The sequence below is a fragment of the Gymnoscopelus braueri genome (assembly GCF_963280865.1).
Source record: "Gymnoscopelus braueri genome assembly, chromosome: 7".
In the NCBI taxonomy this organism is placed as follows: Eukaryota; Metazoa; Chordata; class Actinopteri; order Myctophiformes; family Myctophidae; genus Gymnoscopelus; species Gymnoscopelus braueri.
In genome coordinates this window covers 27,538,567-27,562,651 of record NC_137608.1, presented here as the reverse complement: position 1 = coordinate 27,562,651, position 24,085 = coordinate 27,538,567, and the positions used below count along the sequence as shown (strand labels likewise).

The 24,085-nt window shown below is 40.2% G+C and overlaps 1 protein-coding gene across 1 annotated transcript; it reads left to right on the top strand.

Annotated features, from left to right (window-relative positions):
* The first annotated feature begins 758 nt into the window (after positions 1–758).
* On the top strand, positions 759–22,960 carry pggt1b (protein geranylgeranyltransferase type I, beta subunit). The gene is made up of 9 exons (XM_080432260.1): positions 759–894; positions 1,839–1,957; positions 3,783–3,847; positions 4,635–4,786; positions 5,803–5,935; positions 11,083–11,128; positions 14,502–14,686; positions 15,482–15,590; positions 17,822–22,960. Exons 1-9 carry the CDS (start codon positions 767–769, stop codon positions 17,977–17,979), a joined length of 1,095 nt encoding a protein of 364 aa, XP_080288386.1. The 5' UTR covers positions 759–766; the 3' UTR covers positions 17,980–22,960.
* Positions 22,961–24,085: the final 1,125 nt, after the last annotated feature.

Sequence of the window (24,085 nt, the reverse complement as noted above, 5' to 3'; positions counted from 1 at the left end):
GTCCACCTAATTTCTTCAAACCTTGTACTCATCCAGGATAATGCTGCCCCCCTGCTGCCTACCATGTACTTATTACAATCTCTACAACTGCTACCATTAGTCCATGCAATTAACATACTTTATTTTTTTACAAATCACAATAATTTACAGATTAAAAAGTGCATCAAAAATATGGGGAATGACAAAAAGCGTCTTCAACAAGTCAGTGTTTTAGACATCCAACTAACTCACACTCAACACAGTTCATATACAGTGGTGGAAAAAGTACTCACATTTTTTACTTAAGTAAAAGTATCAATACTGCAATGTAGAAATAATCTGCTACAGACAGTAAAAGTTCGGAATTCAAAATGTACTTGAGTAAAAGTATAAAAGTGGTATCAAAATGTACTTAAAGTACCAAAAGTAGAAACTACTCATTATGCAGAATGTCCCATTGATTGAACAATTTTCAAATGTATAAAATGTATAAAAAAATATTTTGAAAATAGCAGTCGCCTATTTTCAAATGGCCGAAATGTATATAAATGTATGTATAAGTGGGTACTTTATGTTTTGTAATAATAATCAAAATCTTCAAAGTAACTGTGTGCTCCCAGTTTTGTACAATCAATGAATGAATAAACAACTTTTAAATGATTTCATGAAAAATACATATTAATTCTTATTAAAAGTTGACTGCCGCTGTAACTATTCATAGGTCTGTGCTTTTATTTTGGAAAAACACGCCGGCCGGAAGAGAACGCTCATAGGTGCGGACGTAAAGATGGCGGAAGAGGAGAGCCACTTAGAAGAATTTGAACAAATAGACTTTTTAAGAGACAGACATGTACGATTCTTCCAACGGTCGCTGCAGGTGCTGCCTGAGAGCTTTTCATCCCTAGAAACGACTCGGTAAGTTGATTGGAAACATATCGTCAGCATTGTTGAGCAACTTGACTGAGCAGCAAGCTAGCTTGCTAGCCATTTGAATGGGAGGCTAATGTTGCTGCTAATATTGAGAAGGAAAATATTGGTGTCACACGTTGACTGTTACACACATGAGGCTGTATGATGTTCTCTAATATGACTTATTAGCTTCCAGTTTATCAGAATAATAGATAATTATACTCGTGTGTTTTAATGAACAGACACAGAATGTAACAGTTCCTAAGCAAACTTGCCAAACAGTCTTATGTAAATGAAATACTGATGGATACAGGATAGGTGGGCACAAGGGACATCTGGGGGATACAGGATAGGTGGGCACTAGGGACATCTGGGGGATATAGGATAGGTGGTGCCTATTTTGGGGATACAGGATAGGTGGGCACTAGGGACATCTGGGGATACAGGATATGTGGGCACTAGGGACATCTGGGGATACAGGATAGGTGGGCACTAGGGACATCTGGGGATACAGGATAGGTGGGCACTAGGGACATCTGGGGATACAGGATAGGTGGGCACTAGGGACATCTGGGGATACAGGATAGGTGGGCACTAGGGACATCTGGGGATACAGGATAGGTGGGCACTAGGGACATCTGGGGATACAGGATAGGTGGGCACTAGGGACATCTAGGGATACAGGATAGGTGGGCACTAGGGACATCTGGGGATACAGGATAGGTGGGCACTAGGGACATCTAGGGATACAGGATAGGTGGGCACTAGGGACATCTGGGGATACAGGATAGGTGGGCACTAGGGACATCTGGGGATACAGGATAGGTGGGCACTAGGGACATCTGGGGACATCAAAATGACATCTGGTCCAAAATGTAAAAAAAATGAATTTGAATTAAATAATGTACTTTGTCCCACGACATATCTCCTCTATGCTTGTCTCTCTGCAGATTGACCATTGTGTTTTTTGCGCTGTCTGGTCTGGACGTGTTGGATGCTCTGGATGTAATCGATAGGAACAACATGATCGAGTGGATATATTCCCTACAGGTTTTACCCACAGAAGATAGTAAGTCTCAGTCAGTATTCAAACATTAAAATAATTTAACAGTAATGTGTTATAAATGTTAATGTTGTAAAATGTATTGTAAATTAGAGATGTAAGATACAATCCAATCAAATGTAAGAACATTTATATTTAGATGGGTAAAATTCACTGAATATGATCAAATTATGACAATCCTTATACATGTCAGGTATCAACACCATACTGAATATCCTTGCTTGAAATGACATCATCGTGAAATGATATATGCATGAGAGTATATATATATATATATATATATATATATATGTGTGTATATGTATATATGTGTGTATGTATATGTATATAATGTATATAATGTATGTATGACGTATGTATGTATGTATGTGTATATAATGTATGTATGTGTGTGTGTGTGTGTGTGTATGTATATTAAATAAATAAAGATATATTAAATAAAGGAGAACTAACACTATGGGCCAGAGCTAGGGATAATACGTTATCATCCTGTTTAACTGTTTAGTTAAACAGGATGATGTTTAGTGTTCCTTTAACTCCAATAAGGCAAATTTGGAGGGGCTACTAGTAACATTTCAGAAATCTGTAATACTTTGCAGTTGGTGTAAATTGCAGATTCATTGGGCATGCAGCCACACCCCCTCCCCAAAGTGTCCCACCTATCTGTTCAAAACAGAAAGTTTAAATCTGAATATTTGATGACCTGGGCTTCATTTTCTTCTTCTGAATATCTCTAACCAGGCACTTTCTGACATCTGTTAAGTTGTCCAAGCTGTTAATTATTCAGAATAGCATGATAAATTATGTTGGTATAGCGATGGCTGATTGGGCTCAGTGTGCTGCTGCCATATGTTTGGCTGGCTGTTTGTCTGGCTGTTTGCTCATTACAGCTGAGAGTGTACAAGGTGTGTACTTGAGTTCACGTTAAAAGGAGTAGTTCACCCAAAAAGAACTTGTTTTCTATCAATTACATACCCCATGAAGCCTTTTTTTTTTGTCGCATTCCTAAGCCAATAATTTGATTACCGGCGGACTCAAATAGTGTCCTACTGAGTCTCCTATTGACTGACCCGGTCATCAAATTATTGGCTCAGGAATGCGTCAAAAACAAAACTCGCCATGAATTCAAGGCTTCATGGGATACGTAATTGATAGAAAATAAGTCCGTTTTTGGGTGAACTACTCCTTTAAGCGTCATTAACACAGGGAAGACATTTTATGGGTGAAGCTATGCTGGAGGTGTTTTCAAGCAGGGCATTGAAGATTGAGCCTTTTTAGTAATTCGCTTGGCCAGCACAAAATGTACAATAATGGTCTTCCACTATACTCTAGAGTACATCGTTGACAATGGTTACTATCATGATTATCTAATACCTGAATGAAGCTCTTGGGCTTCAGAATAGCATTAAATCATATACTGAAATGATCTGGTATATATATCTTTTCATGCTACACTATGGGAAACATAAATTAGGGTTTGTCATTATTACTGTATTATGCATTTAAACATTTGTTCGAAGGCTCCCACCTCTCTTGCAGCTGGTAATATAACTATCCCCACTAGGTGGCAACAGCACACCTTGTTCATATAGCATTGTGCAGCCAATTATGCACCACACTGCTGAAGGTCAAGGGGCACAGATTTAGTCCTTGTTTTGCGATGTCATTTGAAGAAGATGTTGATGTAGCATTAAATACAGACATTATTTGTTTTATTTTTATGTTTTTTCCCCCTCTTGATGTTTACATTTCAATTCTTGCAGTATATATAAAATTAATCTTCCCCTTTATTTTCTCCCCCGGCTCTCTCCACTTCTCCTTTTTCTCCAAGAATCTAATTTAAGTCAATGCGGCTTTCGGGGCTCCTCGCATATTGGACTTCCCTACAGCTCAAAGGTACTGGCATTCTAAAACCCTTCACCTTTTACTACTAGATCTATTGTAGTCAAGTTTGACTAAATTATGTCACTTATTAAGCATTTCCCACTATAAACACTGGTCAAAAAATCTACTCACTCTACTCCTACGTTTCTGTATATAATAATACAAACTCTGTCTTATTTTATACTTGTGTTATACATTTTGTAATTGCAAATTCATCTTTATGACCAAAGTGTTGTCCTCAATCTATTTGGCTCAGTTTTTAGCTTGTCCTGCTTTATCCACCTGATCATATTCTTGCCAATTGTAATGTGTTACAGATGATCTGTACAACACAGCGATTGAACCTACATTTTGGTGAAAGCTGCAAAGTGGTAGCATGTACAACTGTTTTGTTATTCATTTGTACAACTGTTTTGTTATTCATTTTCAAAGTTTTAAACTTTGGAGTCTTTCGTGAGACTTTGGTGGCTCTACAGCAACCGTCTAAAGTTTAGATGGTTGCACCACTATTGGCCCCATATATGTCAGACTTGTTTCAGTCCCATTCTTTTGTCAGTCCCATTGCTTTGGCATCACCTGTAAACAGTCATGTTATACCTGCAGTCCACAGTAGAGAGCTGACGGTAACAACTGGGAATGTCTTTTTTCCCCCGAATGGTATTTTGTGTATTAATACCTCGGGAGCAGCCGATGACTATTTTGTCATAGGCTGTGCCTGCTCACGTGTAGGTGTGGGCATATCTTGTGAGTGCCTTTCTAGTTTGTGTCCTGATTTTAATATATTCTGTCAATCCTCCAGGGCCCAGGGATCTCTCATCCGTATGACAGTGGTCACATAGCCATGACCTACACTGGCCTGGCCTCTCTAGTAATACTAGGAGATGATCTGGGCAGAGTCAACAAACAGGCCTGTCTGGCTGGCCTTAAAGCACTGCAGCTAGAGGACGGCAGGTAGTCTCTCTCACACACACACACACACACACACACACACACACACACACACACACACACACACACACACACACACACACACACACACACACACACACACACACACTTGCATTAATCCTCTAGCTCATGCCTGTATCTCATTAAAGAAGGTCAACATTCATAATTGAAGCCACCGCCCTTCAAATCCATATGGCTTTACACTTGTACCAGTGGTGGGTTCTACCGTCAGATGCTGTGTACGCCGTATACCTTGAGATTTTTTTTCGTCGCCACCGTACACCTTCATAAACTGTTCAAAACAGCGTTTTTTACATTTAATTCATTATAGACGCGCGCATGCCGTGCGTGTGGGAGGCAGGGAATAAACATAGTATACCTTCATAAAAAAACTAGAACACAACACTGACTTGTACCCAACACTTAAGGTCCTTACACACCGGTGAATATGCGAATATATGCAAAATTCGGACTCGTTCCGAATAATTAAAAGACGCTTTTTCGCTTCGCAAAACTGATGTGGACGCTTGCATTGACTTTATAAGGTTTAAAAAAAAACGTATTTATTCGCATGAAGAATTCGCCCCGGTGTGTAAGGACCTTTAGGCTTGCACATGGATACTCACTCAGACAATTAGTTATCTAGCGGTGCAGAACTATTGAAAAGTGGTTAAGGACTGCCTATGACATTAAAAAAAAGTGACAGACAAATGAATTGACCAGCCGTCGACCTCCTTAGGCCAACCACAGACTTGCGTTACAGCCCAGCCGATTAGAGACGTACCTCCAATTGTCTGCTGATTATTGTCTGTTACATTTATATATCAACATTGTTTTTATGAGAGAACATTTATTTTATATGCATTTGTTTATTATATTTATATATTGGATCTTATTTCAATGTATATTAATTGATTGTCTTTGTTTTATTGTATTAATGGCGGATTTGCCATAATTTGACTCTGCTTAGAGAATCCTAAGTTCACATTGATTGTGTATGTGTGTCTGTCTGCGTCCAGCTTCTATGCCGTACCAGAAGGAAGTGAAAATGACATGCGCTTTGTCTACTGCGCTGCCTGTATCTGCTATATGCTGGACGACTGGTCGGGCATTGACATCCAAAAAGCCATCGAGTACATCAGGAGAAGTGTGGTGAGTAGGGACCCTGCGAGAGTTGCCGGTGCTTGAGGGAAAACATGATTTTGCTCCTGCATCTGTTCATGTTTTGGTCCAAGTAGTTAGCATTCCAATGAAAGTGGTTCTGTGGATAATTGGATTTTTGTTTCTCGTTATCTAGCAGTTCATCTGTGGTCTGCTTGGTGGGAGTCCTGTTGTTTTATGGGCTACGCTACACCATAGCTAAATTAATATAGAGTAACCATCGTTCATTATGTTCCAGATTCAGTACACAGTGTTCAACCCTGCTGGCCATTCTGGTAGTTGGAGCATTATCACTGCATGCCAGCTGAGCAGAAAAGGCTCTTTTGGTATCCTTTAAATTAATTCCATCGTAAATTAAACTGCATTCCCACAATTGAACAAACAGGGTATTGAAATTAGGTTCCAAGTAGGAAATGAATTGAAATGGCCCACTACCAATAAAAATTAAGGAACGATAAAATCCTAATCATTTAATGGTCCGGTGGGTGTCCTATAAATAACAAACTTTAACTGCTACTGCTTTCCATTGTTTTGTCATGGAATAAACGTATTAGAGGTTAGTATTCATTACATTTCTTAAAGTTGACAATTGTTTTTGGTTCATTTAAACACCAGTATGGGAGTAGGGAGTCGATACCAACCAGATTTTATAAACAGATTGGCAAACGGAATCAGAATCGATCAAATCTTAACGATACCCTTTGGGATGAGCCACCCTGCCTTTAATGAGCTGCCATTCCGTTTTTGTGTTTTTTAGGGATGGGCATGAAAAGTCGACTGGTCGAATAGCTATTATGGAACTGGTGTGGACTATCAGATTACGGCTAGTGGTTGGCTGTTGGGGATAGAAATGTTGATCGTGAGACTGCAAGCTCCGCTGCAATCTGACACTCAGTATAGCAGAGAAAGCAAATCAAAATAACCTTTTCTTGAATGAGTCATGCATTTCACCCAATGAAAAACCATACCGCTACAAGCGGCTGAGGGTCCTTGGTAAGCAGTAACTGGCAATACCTTCTCCTACCTCTTGTCCAGGCTGAGCTTTCCACTGTGAACAGGATCCATACCTGCCCATCTCCTGAACATACACACATGCTTGTGTTCCTTTTTATATGAATTCGAAGCCTTGCATTGTCTTAGTCCAATGTAGTCTTTTTTTAATTATTATAAATTTGAAATGTCTGATCATTTGGTGAAATCGGGCTTTAGGATCACATAATGTGTGGTGCACATTGTCTGCTGGGAAAGAAAAAAAAGAAATCACTAAAACGTATTTTCATTTTAGAATTTTGTTTGCTGCTTATGTTATGGACCCATCTGGTCATTTAGGCTTTGATTTCAGTTGCATTATCCATCAGTATCTGGCAGTGACTGTAAAACTGTTGTTTTCATTGTAGTTGGAGAGCAATTTATTCATACACAACATGCTACAGATGTCTACAATGTAGAGATCTGTAGAGTGTGTGTGAATAAATGCATCATCATGACCTGTCGAAGACCTCCAGGTCGAAACATTGGCTTATTAAACATGCATGTGTTTCTGTTGGGACTAGTATGCAGTGCATTCCTCTCCTTTTTAATAGTTTTTGAATTTTTCAGTGGCCAACACCTCACAGCTCACAATAGGCTTTGCGCCTTTCCTCCTTTGAATAAATTGCTCTCATACGACACTTGTTGGATCTTGCTACGGACACTACTTATTATGATGGAGAGCCGCTGGGCATTAGGATTTATGATCTATGTAAAACTGCTGAATGGAAGAGTTTAATTTCTGGTTTAAGTTGTGTTGGTGGATTGCAGTGGCTCAGGAGGTGGAGTGGCTATCTGGGAGCTGGAAGGTTCCCAGTTTGATCTCTGACTCCTCCTGCCAGACACTGATTCCCTAACTGCTCCCGATGAGCCGATCCATGACTCCATAACCGCGTTGCACTCTTGCGGTTTGTGAATGGTTGAATTGGAATTACATAGTAAATTGCAATTACCTGGTCGGAAACACAAGAAAAGGTGCTATATAAATGCAGTCAATTAACCATTTACTTTCCAACCAACCAATCCTGTTGGGAGTAGTCCATTGTTAACTGATCTTTAACTCAGACCTTTTAGCCTGGCAGATTGTCTTCCATAGATATGAGCTTGCAAGGTCTATTATGGGATCTGTGTCAACAGCATTGTCTTTCAATAGAGAGGGTCTAGTGAATAGAACAGGACCTGTCTCCCTCGTCAATGGAGTCTCTTTCACAACCAAAGTCTCCAGAGAGAGAGAGACAGTCTCATTGACTTGTAAGCTGAAATTTATGCAGTGTGTGACCTTATCGCAAACTTCCTGAGTGTTTCATTACACTGTGTGTTTATTCTGCTCATGGGGGGCGCGTGCATTTCCTCCCCAAGCAGACAGAGAAAAAACAGCCAGACAGATACTGTATATTACAGATGTTCTCAAACATTTTCATGTCAAGGACTCCAAATTGATAGGTACTAAGCCCCATTTGAAAATAATTGGTGCCAGGGACCCCCATAAGATAAGTATTTAGTATTCTAGTATTTAGAAATCTACAACTGTGTATATACTGTAGGTAGGGAGGGAGAAACCTATGACACCCTACACTCCCTGCTGACAGGTGTAGCCCCAGCCCGTAGGATTACATGCAATGACAATTATCACCCTCCCTGCTCGGCTTCCCTCCCCCAAACACGGGCTAATTGTGTTTGTGTAGACGCTCGACCACAGTGGATTCAAACCCACAACCTCCGCAGTGGTGGGCAGGCACTTAAGCACTGCACCACCCGAGCGCAAATGTTTATTTTTCTTAAGTGGTTAAATTGTTGCTCATTTTGCTGGGGACCACCTGGAACTCTCTAAAGACCCCTGGGGTTCCCCGCACCCCACTTTGAGAACCACTGTTTTTTTTAGAGCCTTCAAATAAGTAGGCAACCTTTTCAATAACTTGAACAGCAATTTTGGATGCCAAATGTTATTATACCATCATTGTTATAATCTAGGCATAACGAATACATACATTCACAAGGAGCAGGGCATGCAACTTCTTGGAAAATGATCATAGTCCTTTACGTTGCCTATTTTACTTGTAGAAATGATCCATAAGCATTTAATACATGATGTGATTTACAGGATTGCTTTCAAGTTGTAATTGACAAAGATGCATCTGATAAGAAATCATGCCTCATAATTTTCCTCCCCCAGTCCTTCCTTTCGTGAAGGGATATTCCATAGTGGATTTGTGACCCATTTTAAGTCCCGAACTGTGATTCTAGGGGGCCGATAATCTGTTATCAGTTGTTTAGTTGCTCTGTCCTATAAATAGTAAGTGCAGTCTTTATGCCTCCCAGTCCCACTTCAAAATCATAAGCTTCTTAGACTGGCAAATGCTGTTGCCCTTTAAAGGTTCGATGACATTCATTTTCACATTTTTGATTTTTTATGTTTTTTTGGGGGTTTTATGACCTGCTCAATTACACCCAAAAAATCTGAACTTTGAACATTCAGTGGATTTTCTGTGGTCTGGGGTTTTCTGAATAATTAGGCTGAAAAGTAATCTGAGCTTGGCCCTTCGACAGTGAGGTCACAGTCGATTAATCCCGCCCACTCTCCTCCTCGCCCCTCCCCTTCCCTATCCTTTCCTTTGGGGGGGGCGGAGCAGAGGCGATGATTGACAGGCAAAATCCCTCACCAGCGACACCCGCAGGCAAAGATTTATTTTTTCATTGCAGTTGAAAAGGCTTTAGAAATGTGAGACAAAAACACCTACAGTGAATCACTGGAGTGGAATTTTCAGTTAACTTTTTGTACACGTTTGAAGGACCAGGACAAAGACTCTGAATGTGGTGTAAACATGTAAACATGAATGTCATGATACCTTTAAACAATATTATACCACAGGAGGTCAACATTACCTCCACTTGGTGCAGATATAATGGTATGCAAACATGTATGAGATAAATATGACCCTTACTAAGTACTAGGACCCACATGGTGGTATATTAACCTGTTCTAAACAAAGACGGAAATGGGGTATCTTAATATAGATTACAACCTTATTCACTGGTGATCATCCATGCCTGGGGAATTTCATACATGAAATTATTTCTGCATTTTAAACACCATTATCCTCTTAGTTAATTCTAGGACTGTATTGCATATTTTCTGTTCTCACTACTGCCATAAAACGATTGTCGGCTTAAAGTCAGAATAATGTTGTCATGATTATCACAAGATTATCACAATTCCCACTGTGGCTCTCTGACATCTGTCTCTCTTGCTTGCCTCTCTCTTATCACCTTTGTTATTAACTTTCTCTACATAATCTGTCCCTAATCATTTACATTTGTAGTGACTGTCAAAAAAGTAACACCGATGTTAATATTTGTTGTTTATGATGGAAAGGGATAATTTGAGCTGATTTTTAACAGAAGATGGCTGTTCATTATTTGTGTGCTGTTCGTAGGGCTCATTAACAGCATATTTTTGTAGTTGGCAACACTGCACTGGCAGGCTATGTTTTCTAGAGATAGGAAATAAAACGGTGCCTACAGTATGGTTTGTCGGATAAACCATAGGCACCATTTTATTTCCTTTATCCACAGGGCTGTAGGCTGTTTTCCTGTGGCATGTTATGTTTGTCTCCTATACTGCTTAAATCAAACGTGTGCCCTGGTTACTGTGAAGAAGAGGAAGGATTTTAAATCAAAACCTGCTTGTATTGTATTTTTATGTAATGACGTGATGATTAACTCATTCCCTGCCTAGAATGTAAAAAACGTAATTATTTCCAATTACCAATTCTGCCAAGAACATAAAAAACGTAATTTTAACATAACATGATTATTATTATTATTATTATTTTTGTATTAAATTACCCAAAGACCAAGGAGATATGATTTTTCGAAGATCTAGACTCCCATCCACTTCCTTGTTAACTTAAAACTTAAAAATTCTGTATCTCGGCTCCTGAGTACTTTTTTTTTTCAATGAAAAATCTCTGGCAGTGGGCAAACGCGGCCAGAAATAGTTCAGGCAGTGAATGAGTTAAGTAGGAAATATATGCTACTTGCCTTCACACTAGCCTTTGTTGGTGGCTCAAATATTTTGAATGAAATGCTTATTGTTGTGCTCTTCACAGTCATACGACAACGGGATTGGTCAAGGAGCTGGTTTGGAGTCTCATGGTGAGTCTAGTGGTTTTATAAGTTGGTATTGGTATAAGCTTTTAGCTTCAGCCTATAACTTTTCGATCGCCTTGCTTAAACTATGTTACAGCTTAAATTATGTTACTGTATGTATATGAACATTATCAAAATAAACTAAACTAAATAGAGATTGTTGATTGCACTTGTGGGCACTGTTGAATTATACAATCTGGGTTAATTTGATACCTGTGTGCGCACGAAAGTAGGAAACCCAAGCCATTCTGGTGCCATATGGATTTTTTAAACAAAATTCATATCACCTCTGTCACCCAAAACTAACCCAACTGTCAGTGTCGGATGTAAATATTTTAATTTCACTTCCTTTTAATGTAACATTTAATTTAAATGTAACATTTCCTGGTGATCATTTGGTCTAAGACCAACTGGTTTGACCGTTGACCGCTAAATTTCCCCCGACTAAAAACTCATTAATCTCTTCCACCCAAATTAAATCCTGTTATTCTAACACAGATCCACAACGTTAATAACTTCCTGGCATGATACAGGAAGGATTTCTGTCATGGTTGAATATACAGTATGTCAGTAAATTAGAGGAATAGAATTGAAGTTAGCGCAAACTCTGGCAATTCCCTTTCTGTACTAGTTTAATTCTGTGATTACAGGATTCATGCAAGCTTATTTCAACCACCGCCAAACCCACTTTCTGTCTGGCGACTGATTATACATAAGGATAGATGGATGCCTATTACCCACCCACCCGTGTGTGTATGTGCGTGTGTGGTGTGGTGTCAAGACCTCCTGCACTGCCTCTCAGGCATGTGCACAGTTGATGCCCTTTGCCTTTGCATGCAGATCTGTGTGTGTGCACGACTGTGCGTGCATGCATGATGTGGTATTCAAGAGCCAAGACCTCCTCTGCTGTATCTAAAGCATGTGCACAGTTTATGCCCCTTACCTTTTGTACGCAGGTGTGTGTTTGTTCTATAGTCAATAGCTAGACCATGGTATTGTACAAAGCCCATTGAAGTGTTCAATCCAGGCTTGGAAAATGGAATAAGAGCCGTCCCAGGACACGACAGCGTTTTATTATTTCCCCTCTCGGATGGCACTTTGCCTAAGGCAGAAAACACAATATAAGTTGTTGATGAGAGGAGGGGAAGACACGTAGGTTAGATTTATACCCCTCACTCTTTCTGTGTCTGTCCCTCCCTTTCCTGCTCCTCACATCTCTTGGATATGTAGCTCTGTAATAGAGGTAATGTGTAGGGAAGTGATGATGATGATGATGACGGAGGTATACACTGACAGCTGGGAAAGAGTTGCTGACGGATGGCTGATCCCTGTGGCTCTACTGATTTACCACCCTGTAATTTGTATACAAACAACGCACGTGCATGCATGCTACTGCCTCTTCTTGGGGACACGGGTCTAAACTGTTGCCCCTACACAGTAAAATCCTGTATTCATTTAACCACTTAAACCCCATTTGCTTCGTTCCCCAGGGCTCTGTATTTGACTCCCTATGTTTGCCTCTACACCAAAAAACTAAAACTAAAAAAGAGCCAATCTACAAGCTTGTTGGTCGATATAAGTGATATGCATTTGTAAGAAATTGCTTTTAAAAAAAAATCCAATAGTAATCATTGCTGTATAGTGTTTCTTAAGTAATCGGAGTCTCACCATCTCTCCAGCTACTAAGTAAACGGTAAATACAATTTCAGATTGGAATAATCATGAGTGAGACCTCCCCAAATATAATTTACCACCTTCACTTGTTTATCCTGTATTAGTTCTCTCTCCTGATGGGATAAAATTGGTATAACGGCCCGAAAATGTATTTTCTGTTTGCTAAAGAGCTGGATAGACGGAGAGACCCCTGTTATTGATAACAAACACTATAGCAATGACTGCTATCGGAATATAGTTACTTAACACTTACTAAACGTACACCTACACCCCCTGTAACCAGGTTCTGGGGTTGTACACTGTCACTTAGAGTTACAAATGCTTAGACTTAATACTGAGGATTGTACTGTGTATGAAGAAGCTAAAGTACTGTAACGGCACTCCCTCAGGCTTAGGGGAACCCCCCCCCCCTCACACACCCACACCCAATCTCCTAGCCTCCTCTTCTGTGCCCTCTCATTATGCAGTTACAGTAGTCTTTCTGTCGGCAGATAATTTCCAGGCGGATGAACACTGCAAGACTGCGTGACCGATTAAGTGAAAAGTTAACGTCCTTGCCAGATTTTCAAGTTCAAACCGTTGCAACAAATTAAGTACAAAAAATGTTTCATTTGCTTTGTCTGGTTGCCCAGGTGCACAGCAAATTCCAGAATGTTAAGCTAAAGGGTTATTTCACTTTAAAAAACATTCATTTCAAATATCTAAATATTAAATGAATCAATCAACTTAAAAACTGCCTGGAATGCGCACAACAGCCCGAAGTAGATGTTAAACTTACCCCAGAAGTTTTTAAAATTGAAATAAACTTTTAACTTGGACTTGCACTCGAAGAATGTAAAAATGAACGGGTAAAGCCACGGAAAGAGACCATTTTTACATTAAGACATTTATACCCAGGATCTGTGCCCCAGTGTGTCATCCTCCATGGCATCACCTCCAAAGCCCTCAATAAACTTCAATATGTACAAAATATAGTTCGAAACATGTTCCATAGACCATATCCCACCAGTCCTCCACGACCTCCACTGGCTGCCTGTCAAACAAAGAATCAACTTTAAAATCCTGCTCACCACCTACAAGGCCTCCTGGAGGTCCACAAGACCAGGCTCCCGACCTGGGGCAACAGGGCTTTCTCTGTGGCTGCCCCCTCCCTCTGGAATGCACTCCCCAAAAACATCAGAGATGCCCCCTCCCTCCCTTCCTTCAAAACCGCCCTGAAAACCCACCTCTCAACACTTGTTTTTACTGTTGTATTGCTTTCAACACTTGTTAGCTTGTCTGAGTTTTTTATTATCACACACGCATGTATAAAGTGACTTTGAGTACTTAGAAAAGCTATACAGGTATTATTATTATTATTTACTGTGTGTATGTCTCTCTGTCAGACCCTGTCTATCATCGCGGTCGGATGGAAACCTCCTTTGTCTCAAACTGTTCCGTTGTTATTATTATTATTATTTTAAATAATGAATAGCAGATCTACAAGCTCACAAGACGTCGCATCGCTCACTATGCGTTGTGAGCTTGTAGATCTGCTATTTTTGCTACTTTTGTGTGACACTCTTGTTTGATGAAGTAGGGCATTAAATTACAAACAAAACGGTGAAATATGGAGATGCAAGGTTTCTGCCCAACACTGCAACACTATCCAAGTGACTTGGTGTTCGGTGCCTTTAGCTTCTCTGTTTGATAAATCCCTGTGCAGGTGGCTCAACGTTCTGTGCTGTTGCCTCCCTGTGTCTGATGGGTCGCCTGGAGGAGACGCTGAGTCAGCGCCAGCTGGACAGGATACGCCGCTGGTGCATCATGAGACAGGAGAACGGCTTCCAGGGCCGGCCCAACAAACCTGTAGACACATGCTACTCCTTCTGGGTGGGAGCTACGCTAGAGGTACACACACACACACACACACACACACACACACAGGGATGGGACAATTTGATGGGACAATTTGAAAATGTCATGTCACGATTATTGTGGCCAAAATAATTGTGATTAACGATGTTATCGCGATAATCAAAATATGCTTAAAACTCTTAAAATGCAACTTTTGTTAACCACTTGCACCCCAGCATCCATATTCTGGGGGGAACATTAGCCAAAAATATCAGATCCACAAGCTCACAACACTGCGTTCTGATATTTTTGGCGAGAGATTTGGTGTAGATGGAAAAAAAAGTGGTCCTAGTACAGAGCCAACTCAGGTCCAGTGTATGACGGATAATTTCACAATAAATACAAAATCTTTGCTATATGATTTATTGTGGGCATTTTTTATTGCGATAAATGATTATCATGATTATCGTCCCATCCCTAGCACTCACATGCACACACACACATACACACACACACACACACAGTTTGTAACATATTTTTTGCCCCGTTTGTTTTAGCTACATTAACCTTGGTGTCCCTATGTTCATGTTTTTTTTATATTCTCAAACATGGCAGATCTACAAGCTCATCGCATTGCGACGTGTCATGAGCTTGTAGATTGGCTATTTTACTTTATTTGTTGTATGACGAAATATATAGGGCTTAAGTGATAAACATGATCATAACATGATATGCAGCGCCATTATGGAAGGACTTTTTGTACTTACTCTCTAATGTTTGGAGCTGTTTCTGTGGATTTTTCTTATTGTCCCAATCTTTCTTTTGTCCCTTCTTCCTCTCCTCTCCCAGCTGTTAGATGTATTTCAGTACACCAACTACAAAAAGAACAGGAACTACATCCTGTCAACACAAGATCGATTGGTAGGGGGCTTTGCCAAGTGGCCGGACAGCCATCCAGGTAATGTTGGACACCAAAAGGAAGAAAACACGTGTGTGTTCATATATGTAATATATATTAGGGGTGTAACGGCTCACATATTAATTTTGAACCGTTCAATATGGGTAGTTTCGTGTGGCACACAGCCACACACTGCAAACCGAACAATGGTCTGTTTTTTTTGTTTTTGTTAACTTCAAATGATGTGCTCTGCACTCATCTTTGTATGATCAAGAAAAAGAGAGACGAGGAGAGTGTGCAACTCTCTTAAAGGCTATGTTGTTATACCTTTCAACACATGAAAGCATCTGTGTCATTTTAGATGTCGCTATGTACATATTACATATACATTTATATATTTTCTTATTTTTTTTATACAAAATTGACATTTTTCAAAAAAGGATTTAGAATGCATTTTTTAAATCTGCCTCGGGTTTAAATGGGTTAAATGAGCTAACCCGGCCTTAAGGTGGACTGACTTAAGGTGGACCAGTAATTCTCATTTAGTGACAAACTCAGCCACTCAGCATTATGCATTATGCAGCAATAGCTGCTGAGGCTCTCCCAAGTGCAATAAAGCAAAAAAGGAAAAGCATTTGTGCTTTATTGCTGTATAGAAAATGTACCGAATCGTCACATCCCTTTTTATGAGTCATACCGAACCGTGAATGTTATGGAAGGGAATAAGCTAGTTTACTGCAGGTTGTCTTCCTGCTTTTGTAGTAGGTTAAATTGACCCTCCGTTGAAATCGGGTGTGAGATGGCATCAAGACCTTGTATTGCTGATGTGTTTGTAGCTCTGAGGACCTCACCTTAATAGAAAAGTGAAGGAAAAATGCATTTTAAATATCATTTTACCCTAGCCACACAGGCTTTTGAATATTGCATGTGTGTTGACGGTGTCTGTGAGAAGGTTAGATCCCTGCCCTCCACAGGTGCAGAGAGGTCAGGGTGGAGTTTGAGCTTCACTGTGTCAGTGGAAAACTGCTGGTAACCCTATACCTGTACATCCAAAGTGCGTGCACGTGTGGTTAAGTTGTGTGTGTGTGCGTGCATGCACGTATGTTTGCCTGTGTGATGTCTAATTGATGAAGCGTTTGTCCAAAGCTAGCCTCAGGACACTGGAGATCAAGCTCCTCACGTTACAGGAACTGGTCTGGGAACGGACGGACGGAAGAAACAATTGTGCAAAACACAAGAGCAGTAGATTCTGCTCACAAAGCCTCTTCACAAAGCCTCTTAACTATTCTAGAACAAAAAGAGTTTTAGGGAAGGAAAAGGGATTGGCTTTGGTTTGTGATTGCAGGTAGATTTGGATGTACGTATAGTCATTGTTGTGCCTTCCTTAGCCTTTTGAGGTAGGAACTGGTCTGGGGAGTTCGGAAGACTAGCTGCTGTATTTAACCAAGCAGACCTAGGCCAACGCTAATGTTTCTGGAAGAAAGACACAACAGCAGTCTTAAAAATATTTTATGTTGAAATGTCTCTGACGCTGTCTATATGAGAGGCCAGGTCATTGAATCAACGTTTGTAATTTGAGTAGTAAGGATCATTAAGTGTACAAAAAAAAAACTTGAAGCTGAACCGAGTGACCTGATCCAAAGTGTATTTGGTCTTGACAAAATATCACACATTTTAAGCAAACGTGGCCTTCACTGTGAATGCCCTCAAGTTAAATGAAAACTTTCATTTTTCATTCCAGGAAATTTGTATACATAATGCTGTTTGCTGCAGCCTTGACTTAAATCCATTCTGAGTCCTTTTTGATACAGCTAATGGCATTCTGATCGATTCTGCTGTCAGGGTCTAATCAGCAGTCATTTCATTATAATTCAATTATTGCTCCATTTACTGGTCAGCATGGCTTTTAGTTTTTTCCCAGGGGAGGGGAGGGGCAAAAAGGTCCTGCATGTGCATAATTCATGTTTCCTTAAAGAGACAGTGCACCAAGTTATGGTGCAGATGAGGTTGTTGTGGTGGTTGTTATTCCTAATCAATAACATCCTCTGTGCTTTTTGTATCTTCAAGGGGTATTTCACTTTAAAACACTTAATTTAAACTTTGCCATTTGTGTGCACCCCATATCTTTTTTTAGTAGCTTGATTCAATATTTAGATATTTGATTGATATTCATTTGATCAGATACGCCCCCCGCCATTATCTCTGATTGATCTTCTTTCTCACCCCTCCTTTTTTCCATCTTTTCTTTGTAAACTCCACCCCGCTCTCTCCCTCCCTCCTGTCCTGACCAGACCCTCTCCATGCGTACTTTGGACTGTGTGGATTGTCTCTGCTCGGCGAGCCCAGTCTGAGGAAGGTCCACCCAGCTCTTAATGTCACCCAGAGAGCCTTTCAGCACCTCCATCAGCTGCAGCAGACATGGAGGGACAACGCTGGCACCTGTACCTGACAGCATTGACAATAGGGCAAACTCTCACTATATCTAAACAGTTTGTTGGGGATTACAAACTTTCTTTCTTTTTTCTGCAAGACTCCTGTGATTCAGTATTTACCTTTTTGGAACTAAGAGATGGATTTACACCCCCTCCCCACTAAAACGCTAGTTCTATAAAGCAGCATTTACCAAACACTATCAGTGTTTCCCCTGTTTGCATTCAACAAAAAATATGAAATATCAGCGCTGTTTAAATTTAAAAAAAAACATTATTTGTATTTATATATTTTCACCATTGGAAGATGGTGTCTTATGTCTTCATGAACTAAAGTTATATTACATTGGCTTGTTATAAACATCTACGAAATAAACATTTGTAAGATGCATCTTAATAATGATCTTGCATACAAAAAGATAGAAGCCTGGGTATACAGGGCCTCCGCGACACCTGTCAATCTCAGACACACGACTTCTTATTTTGATGGCCTTTTTTTTTGTTTTGCTGCTGCTACAACTTAATCCTTGGGGAAACACTGCTGTCACTACTAAGCTATCGGCAATTGTTGTTGTATGCTAACATCAGAACTGCAATTATGTTTCACTGAGTTAAAAACTGAATCACTGGAGACTGAAATCGATCTTGGATGCTTCTGTGGGGAAACTATTACATAATCACCATTGGGGAAAAAGTAGTCTCAGTAGCAGCACAGTACCTTGACTTTCTGACTGCTCTAGACCCGCTAAGTAGGCTATAAACCGGATCCTTTCTGTGGACAGTAAGACCATAGCAGTGTTATTCAAGCTTTTGTATGGGGAAAATGGAATCCGATCTACAAAGTGTTCATTAGAAAAGAGTGTCTTCGATAGCTTGCGGCCTTAGACTTCGCAATTCAAATATTTTTTTATCTACTCGGTAGTGTCATAAGAATAATGATTAATTGGTTAGTCCATATACAATTGGCCACAACCCCAAGATGGGTCTAATCGAAAATAGGCTACATAAATGGTGTTCACACCCCGGCAGTGGCAATCATGTAAGGCACTAACCTGCTTGTCGGGAGCAGTCATGGGTTCAGTGGCTCAAGGACACTTCAACACGATGCTACTAGGAGCCAGGGATCGAACTGTAAACCTTCCCAGATGGCCAGTCCTACCCCTGAGCCACTGCTGCTTGAAAAATTCAATTGAAAAGTTAGACCCCTAGAGGACAAGGCAAATCTACAGACAACGCTCCTCTGAAATGTTTTCAAATATCTACGAATTCAGTTATATTTGGTATATTGACTACATGACTCCTTAAGTGGCTTAGCCTTTTACACCAGTCACCCGCCTTTATCTTTCCATTGATTCAAGCCCCTTCCAACTGCTGTCTGCGACCCCCTCCAGCATCTCCAGTGAAACATCTCTGATATTTGGAGAGACTAAGGTAGACCCGTTTCCTGTGGAGTAGATCACTTTTGTTGATGCATGTTTTGAAGTCACTAAGGGCACAACAACCTTCGGGAGCAAACATGACAGAGCCCAATAAGTTAAAGAAGTATATACAGTATAATATTGGGCCTCGGTTAGAGGCATGGAAAAGGAAGGATATTGGATAATTCACATTTATATGAGACCATCAAGAGAAGACAAAAAAAAGGGCTTTAGAAGCATGGGGACATTCTGCATTCCTTGCTCGGCGTTGGCTGTTTATTCTAAAGCCTAGTTCAGATTAAAGATTCACAATGCAATGCAATGAAATGGTGAAGTGTTTCAACTCCAGTTTTAGATTGTTGGAAACCACAGTTTGGGAAATTGTTGCAAGTTTCAACTTGTTTCATTGCAAATCTTTGCTCTGAACTAGGCTTAACAGTACATATTAGCACAGTGCGCATTGGCACAGCGGTCCTTGATCCCCATCACCCACCTGCTTCCTGATTCTTTGCAAGGCGTTAGCCTATTCCAAGGCAATGACAACACATTTAGGAAATGTATTGTTCAAGCAAACGGCACAGGGAATTGCTTTTTTGTTTTTTCTGAGCCCAGACAAAGAATATTGGAACAAAAACAAAGTAAAATGCACATACAGTAAATAGTTGGCAAGAGTCAAGCTGTTGAAATAACTACAGGTCAACAATTTGACTTCCTGAAATTCTGAACCTTGTGACCAATAGCCTAGTACCATCTGGGGAAATATCTAGTCTAGATCAGAACAGATTCTCCATTAATTCAGTGTGGACTGGCAAGTACCGGTACCAATGAAAAAGCTGATGGCTAATAGTTCTTTGACAAAGGTGACCATCTGTCTTGCCTTTGTGCCAGGCTATAGATTATAGATGCAGGAGTGCTGTTTTATGTGTGCATGCACACACTGAACCCCCTCCTGCATCCATTTCACTCGAGTCCCTTTTACCTTCAACGTTACCCCTCACTACCACCTGCTCCCTAAGCATGAGGATGAATGAGGAGGACACGGTGTTGTGATGACCACAGTCTGCTAGGGATTTGGGTTCACACTGCACATTGGAGCCCTGCGCAGGACTGCTTTCTTAATCCTGCTTCTGCTGGATTTCTTGTTCCCACAATGTTTTCAACTCATACCGCCCAAAAGTTTGTTTTTGACCGCCCGCAGCAAAGTTTTACTACCTGCTCCCGCAATACTTTCATTGGGACCCAAATTAAGGTATTTCAGTGACTCGGGACCTTTAGACATTTAGACCCAAATACAAACAGACTGCATGAGAGCGAGAGGTGGTTAAAGGATTTCAGCACCATGGACAGAGACACGGTGGGCTTGGCTAACTGCTGATTATAGACGAGTGATGTAATAACATTTCAAATAACGCTTTCTCCTTATTTGACAATGGTCACAATAATTCAAAGATATTCTTGTCCACCCAGCTCTCCTTGACTTCAATGCATTTCAATCGAATGTCCAGCTCCAGTTTGTCTCCCAGTGCCTAGAATGTGACATACTGTATCTGACCTCTGTGTCAATATTCCGGGACCCACTGTATTTATTTTTTTAATTTTTTTGGCCCGCCCGTTCCCACCCACAGCAACTTAAAAAATGCCCGCTCCCGAGAAAATTTGGATCCTGCGGAATCACAGTCCCAATGGAGTCTACTATGTGTTCTACCCCAGATCTGACTGGTGTAGATCGTCTTCAGTCTCGTACCCTACACACACCCCCAGGGCACCCCCTTTTTAGCAATAGAAACCAGACCTGTCAGACAGAGGAGAGGAGGAGGAGGGGAGGCTGAATAAATAAATGATTTGGTCCATCTATTATTGAGAGGGAACTGGCTGGAATCTCCTCTCTTCACAACAACAATTCACTCCTTCACAGTTTAAAAACAACCAACCTCAGTATCAATATAACCTCGTTTTAGTCTGACGACAGCATTTTAGCTTCATCTTAAGACTGAGCCAAATAAATGCTCAATGTAATGTGCTTTCCCTGACTTATCCTTTGTATTGGCATTATCAATTATTTTGTTACTTTGCTGCTTTCTGGGATTTTTTTTTTACACAAACACATTAGACAATTCACCTGAAACTATTTTCTCTCCAGGTGCTAAATGGAGCCTCATACACACTTGAATGCTATCATACTAGTATGTGTTTATTCAGACTAATATTGCCTTTAATTATTTAATGTGTACAAGAGATATTTGTTTAGTTTTTTTTTAAAGAAAATGGTTTCCAGTACAGTTCACCATCATGAATCTCTGCCGATTTTACATGTATTTTGCTGTAGGTTGTTATAGCAAGAACCCGAAGGAAAAGTTATTGAAGAAACGGGGACATTTCAAATTAGACTTGAGGTGAACCAACTGTTCACTGCTACTGCTACCGTGGCACTGTAAAGCCTAAATTAATTTGAATTAGACTGGCTTTCAAACATTTCCAGAAGGCTTGTTGTGTGGTTCAAGTCATGTTTACTTCTTTTGCAAGATCCTTGGGGTCTGCTGACGTCTGCTTTGTTAGGCTGTCTGAGTCACGTGGCCAGACCACTTACTCAAACTTGATTGTCTTAAAATGTGCCTCACGCAGCATAATTCCGGGCCATCTCAGAATGCTCTTATTTACACACTGAATTCACTAATATGTGCTTCAAATTGCCGAAACCTTTTGAAAATTATGACATGAAATGTTGAAAGTGGTTACGGTGGCACAATCTTATGAATTGAAGTTGAATTGATATACCCCCCACCACACACACACAATCTGTCTCTCCTTTCCAGTTGTGTTAACATACTGTATATTCAACTATTTGGATATGTGCCCTTCAACCCTTTAATTGTAGATTTCACTAGTCTGGAATAGATTATTGTAGATTTCACTAGTCTGTCATAGATTAGGTGTTATAAGTACTTTCACCAGAAGATGATTTCATACAGTAGCTACTTTGATCAATAATTATTTTTTTGGAAGATAAAGAGGAGATAATGATTTATTGAGCCAGGTCCCATTGCTGCCTTCACCCAGTAGGGACTATTTACTTGTTGAATTGATAAAAGAATAAAGATAAGATTCTGCATCTCAACAGCCTTAACTGTACTTCTCATATTATGCTCTCTCCTCGTTGCACGCTATTATTGAAATGTGCTTTGAAACCTATATGCTTCACCAGGTATCAAGGGTTTGTCTGTTTGAGAAGGTTGGGGTAAATCTGTGTCTAGAGGATGTTAGTAAGCTAATGGAGTCTTCTGAGATGCAGCTGAAAATCACTTGGAGTCACAAACACTTGCATCATAAATTAATGTACAGAAGCAAGTGTTTAATTTATTTTTTCTATTCTTAGAATTATTTGTAGATAGATATGATGTCACGTGTGTAAGTGCTCAAGATAATTTACTGCTAGCAATGACATGTCTGAGTGATTCAATATGCAAATGTTCATATGTGATGTATTATAGTATAGTATATTTCATGCAGTTGAAATAAAGGATGAAAGTGATGTTTTGACAGTGCATCTGTATAAAAAAATACAAATAAATACTAACTTTTTCAATTCTGTCAATTTAGATTTGTTTTTCCTTTCCACATTATTAAAAAAAATGCTTACACTAAGCTCAAATTTGATTCGGGAGCCTTGTGGTGCAGCCAGCACAATGACCATATTTAATTTGTGAACCCTGAAGACCTTGAATTGAGTCTGTTATCCCTACCTCTTTCCTGTCTCACTTCTAAAATACTGAAAAAAGTTTAACAATATACGAATAGTATTCTGTTGGCTGGACCAACGGGGCCAGCCCAAGAGATGGACCTGCTTTGACTGACTGTGATGAAGTTAGATCATTGCTTGGTCTAACAACGGACTGGCTAATCGCTGATCAATCTTCCCTCTAGGCAAGGGGATGTAGTGAGTGGAGTATGACTATGGTTGTTTACCTGAAGTACAGCTGTGTTTACATTAGCCACTGTTGGCTCTTGCTCAGTGCTGATCACAGTAGAACTTACAGATTAATAGTTAATAGACAAATAGCAGCAAAGAATGTCAGTTGCAAATTGCAGCTAAGTTTGTGAATGGTGGCCTGGGCCGTAGCGTGACGGTCCAGGCACCCCAGGCTGCAATGCCAGCCTGACAGCGTGTCGCGGGTTCGACTCCCGATCCCGACGACCTTTGCTGCGTGTCACCCCCCCCCCATCTCTCTCCCCATTTCCTGTCAGCCTACTTTCCCTATTCCTCTCTAAATAAAGGCATAAAAAGCCCCAAAAAGAATCTTAAAGGGACTACACCATGAATTTTAACTTTTCCTTATTTTTTGTGTTTTTGGTCTCCCCTACCTCTCTTCTATCCCAAAAAATACCCCAGTTTGAGCGCTCAGGCTTTCACAGCATATCTAAGGTTTTATGTAAATTGGTCTCAAAACAGGCCAAACTGTTTTGGCCCCTAAAGTGACGTCACTAGCGGTACAATCCCTCCCGTTTTTCAGTTCCAACTTAGAAACTTTTGATTTTCTTTTTTAATTTTTCTACTCAGAAGCAGGAGAGAACATGCATACAAACTGGCTCATTAGCGCCACGTGCAAATCAGGACAGTGTGGTATTGCAGGTGAAAGTGCTTTATAAGCCAGAGAGAAGTTAGTTGCATGACTATATCTGAGGCTTGATTTAGGCTCAAACCTTTTGAAAA

What these genes read in the sequence shown, in the direction of transcription:
- pggt1b (XM_080432260.1), top strand. Translation starts at nt 767, where the DNA reads ATGGCGGAAGAGGAGAGCCACTTAGAAGAATTTGAACAAATAGACTTT. An exon ending in AGCTGGTTTGGAGTCTCATG is followed by an intron (nt 11,129 to 14,501) that starts GTGAGTCTAGTG and finishes ATCCCTGTGCAG; the next exon opens with GTGGCTCAACGTTCTGTGCT. An exon ending in GGGTGGGAGCTACGCTAGAG is followed by an intron (nt 14,687 to 15,481) that starts GTACACACACAC and finishes CTCCTCTCCCAG; the next exon opens with CTGTTAGATGTATTTCAGTA.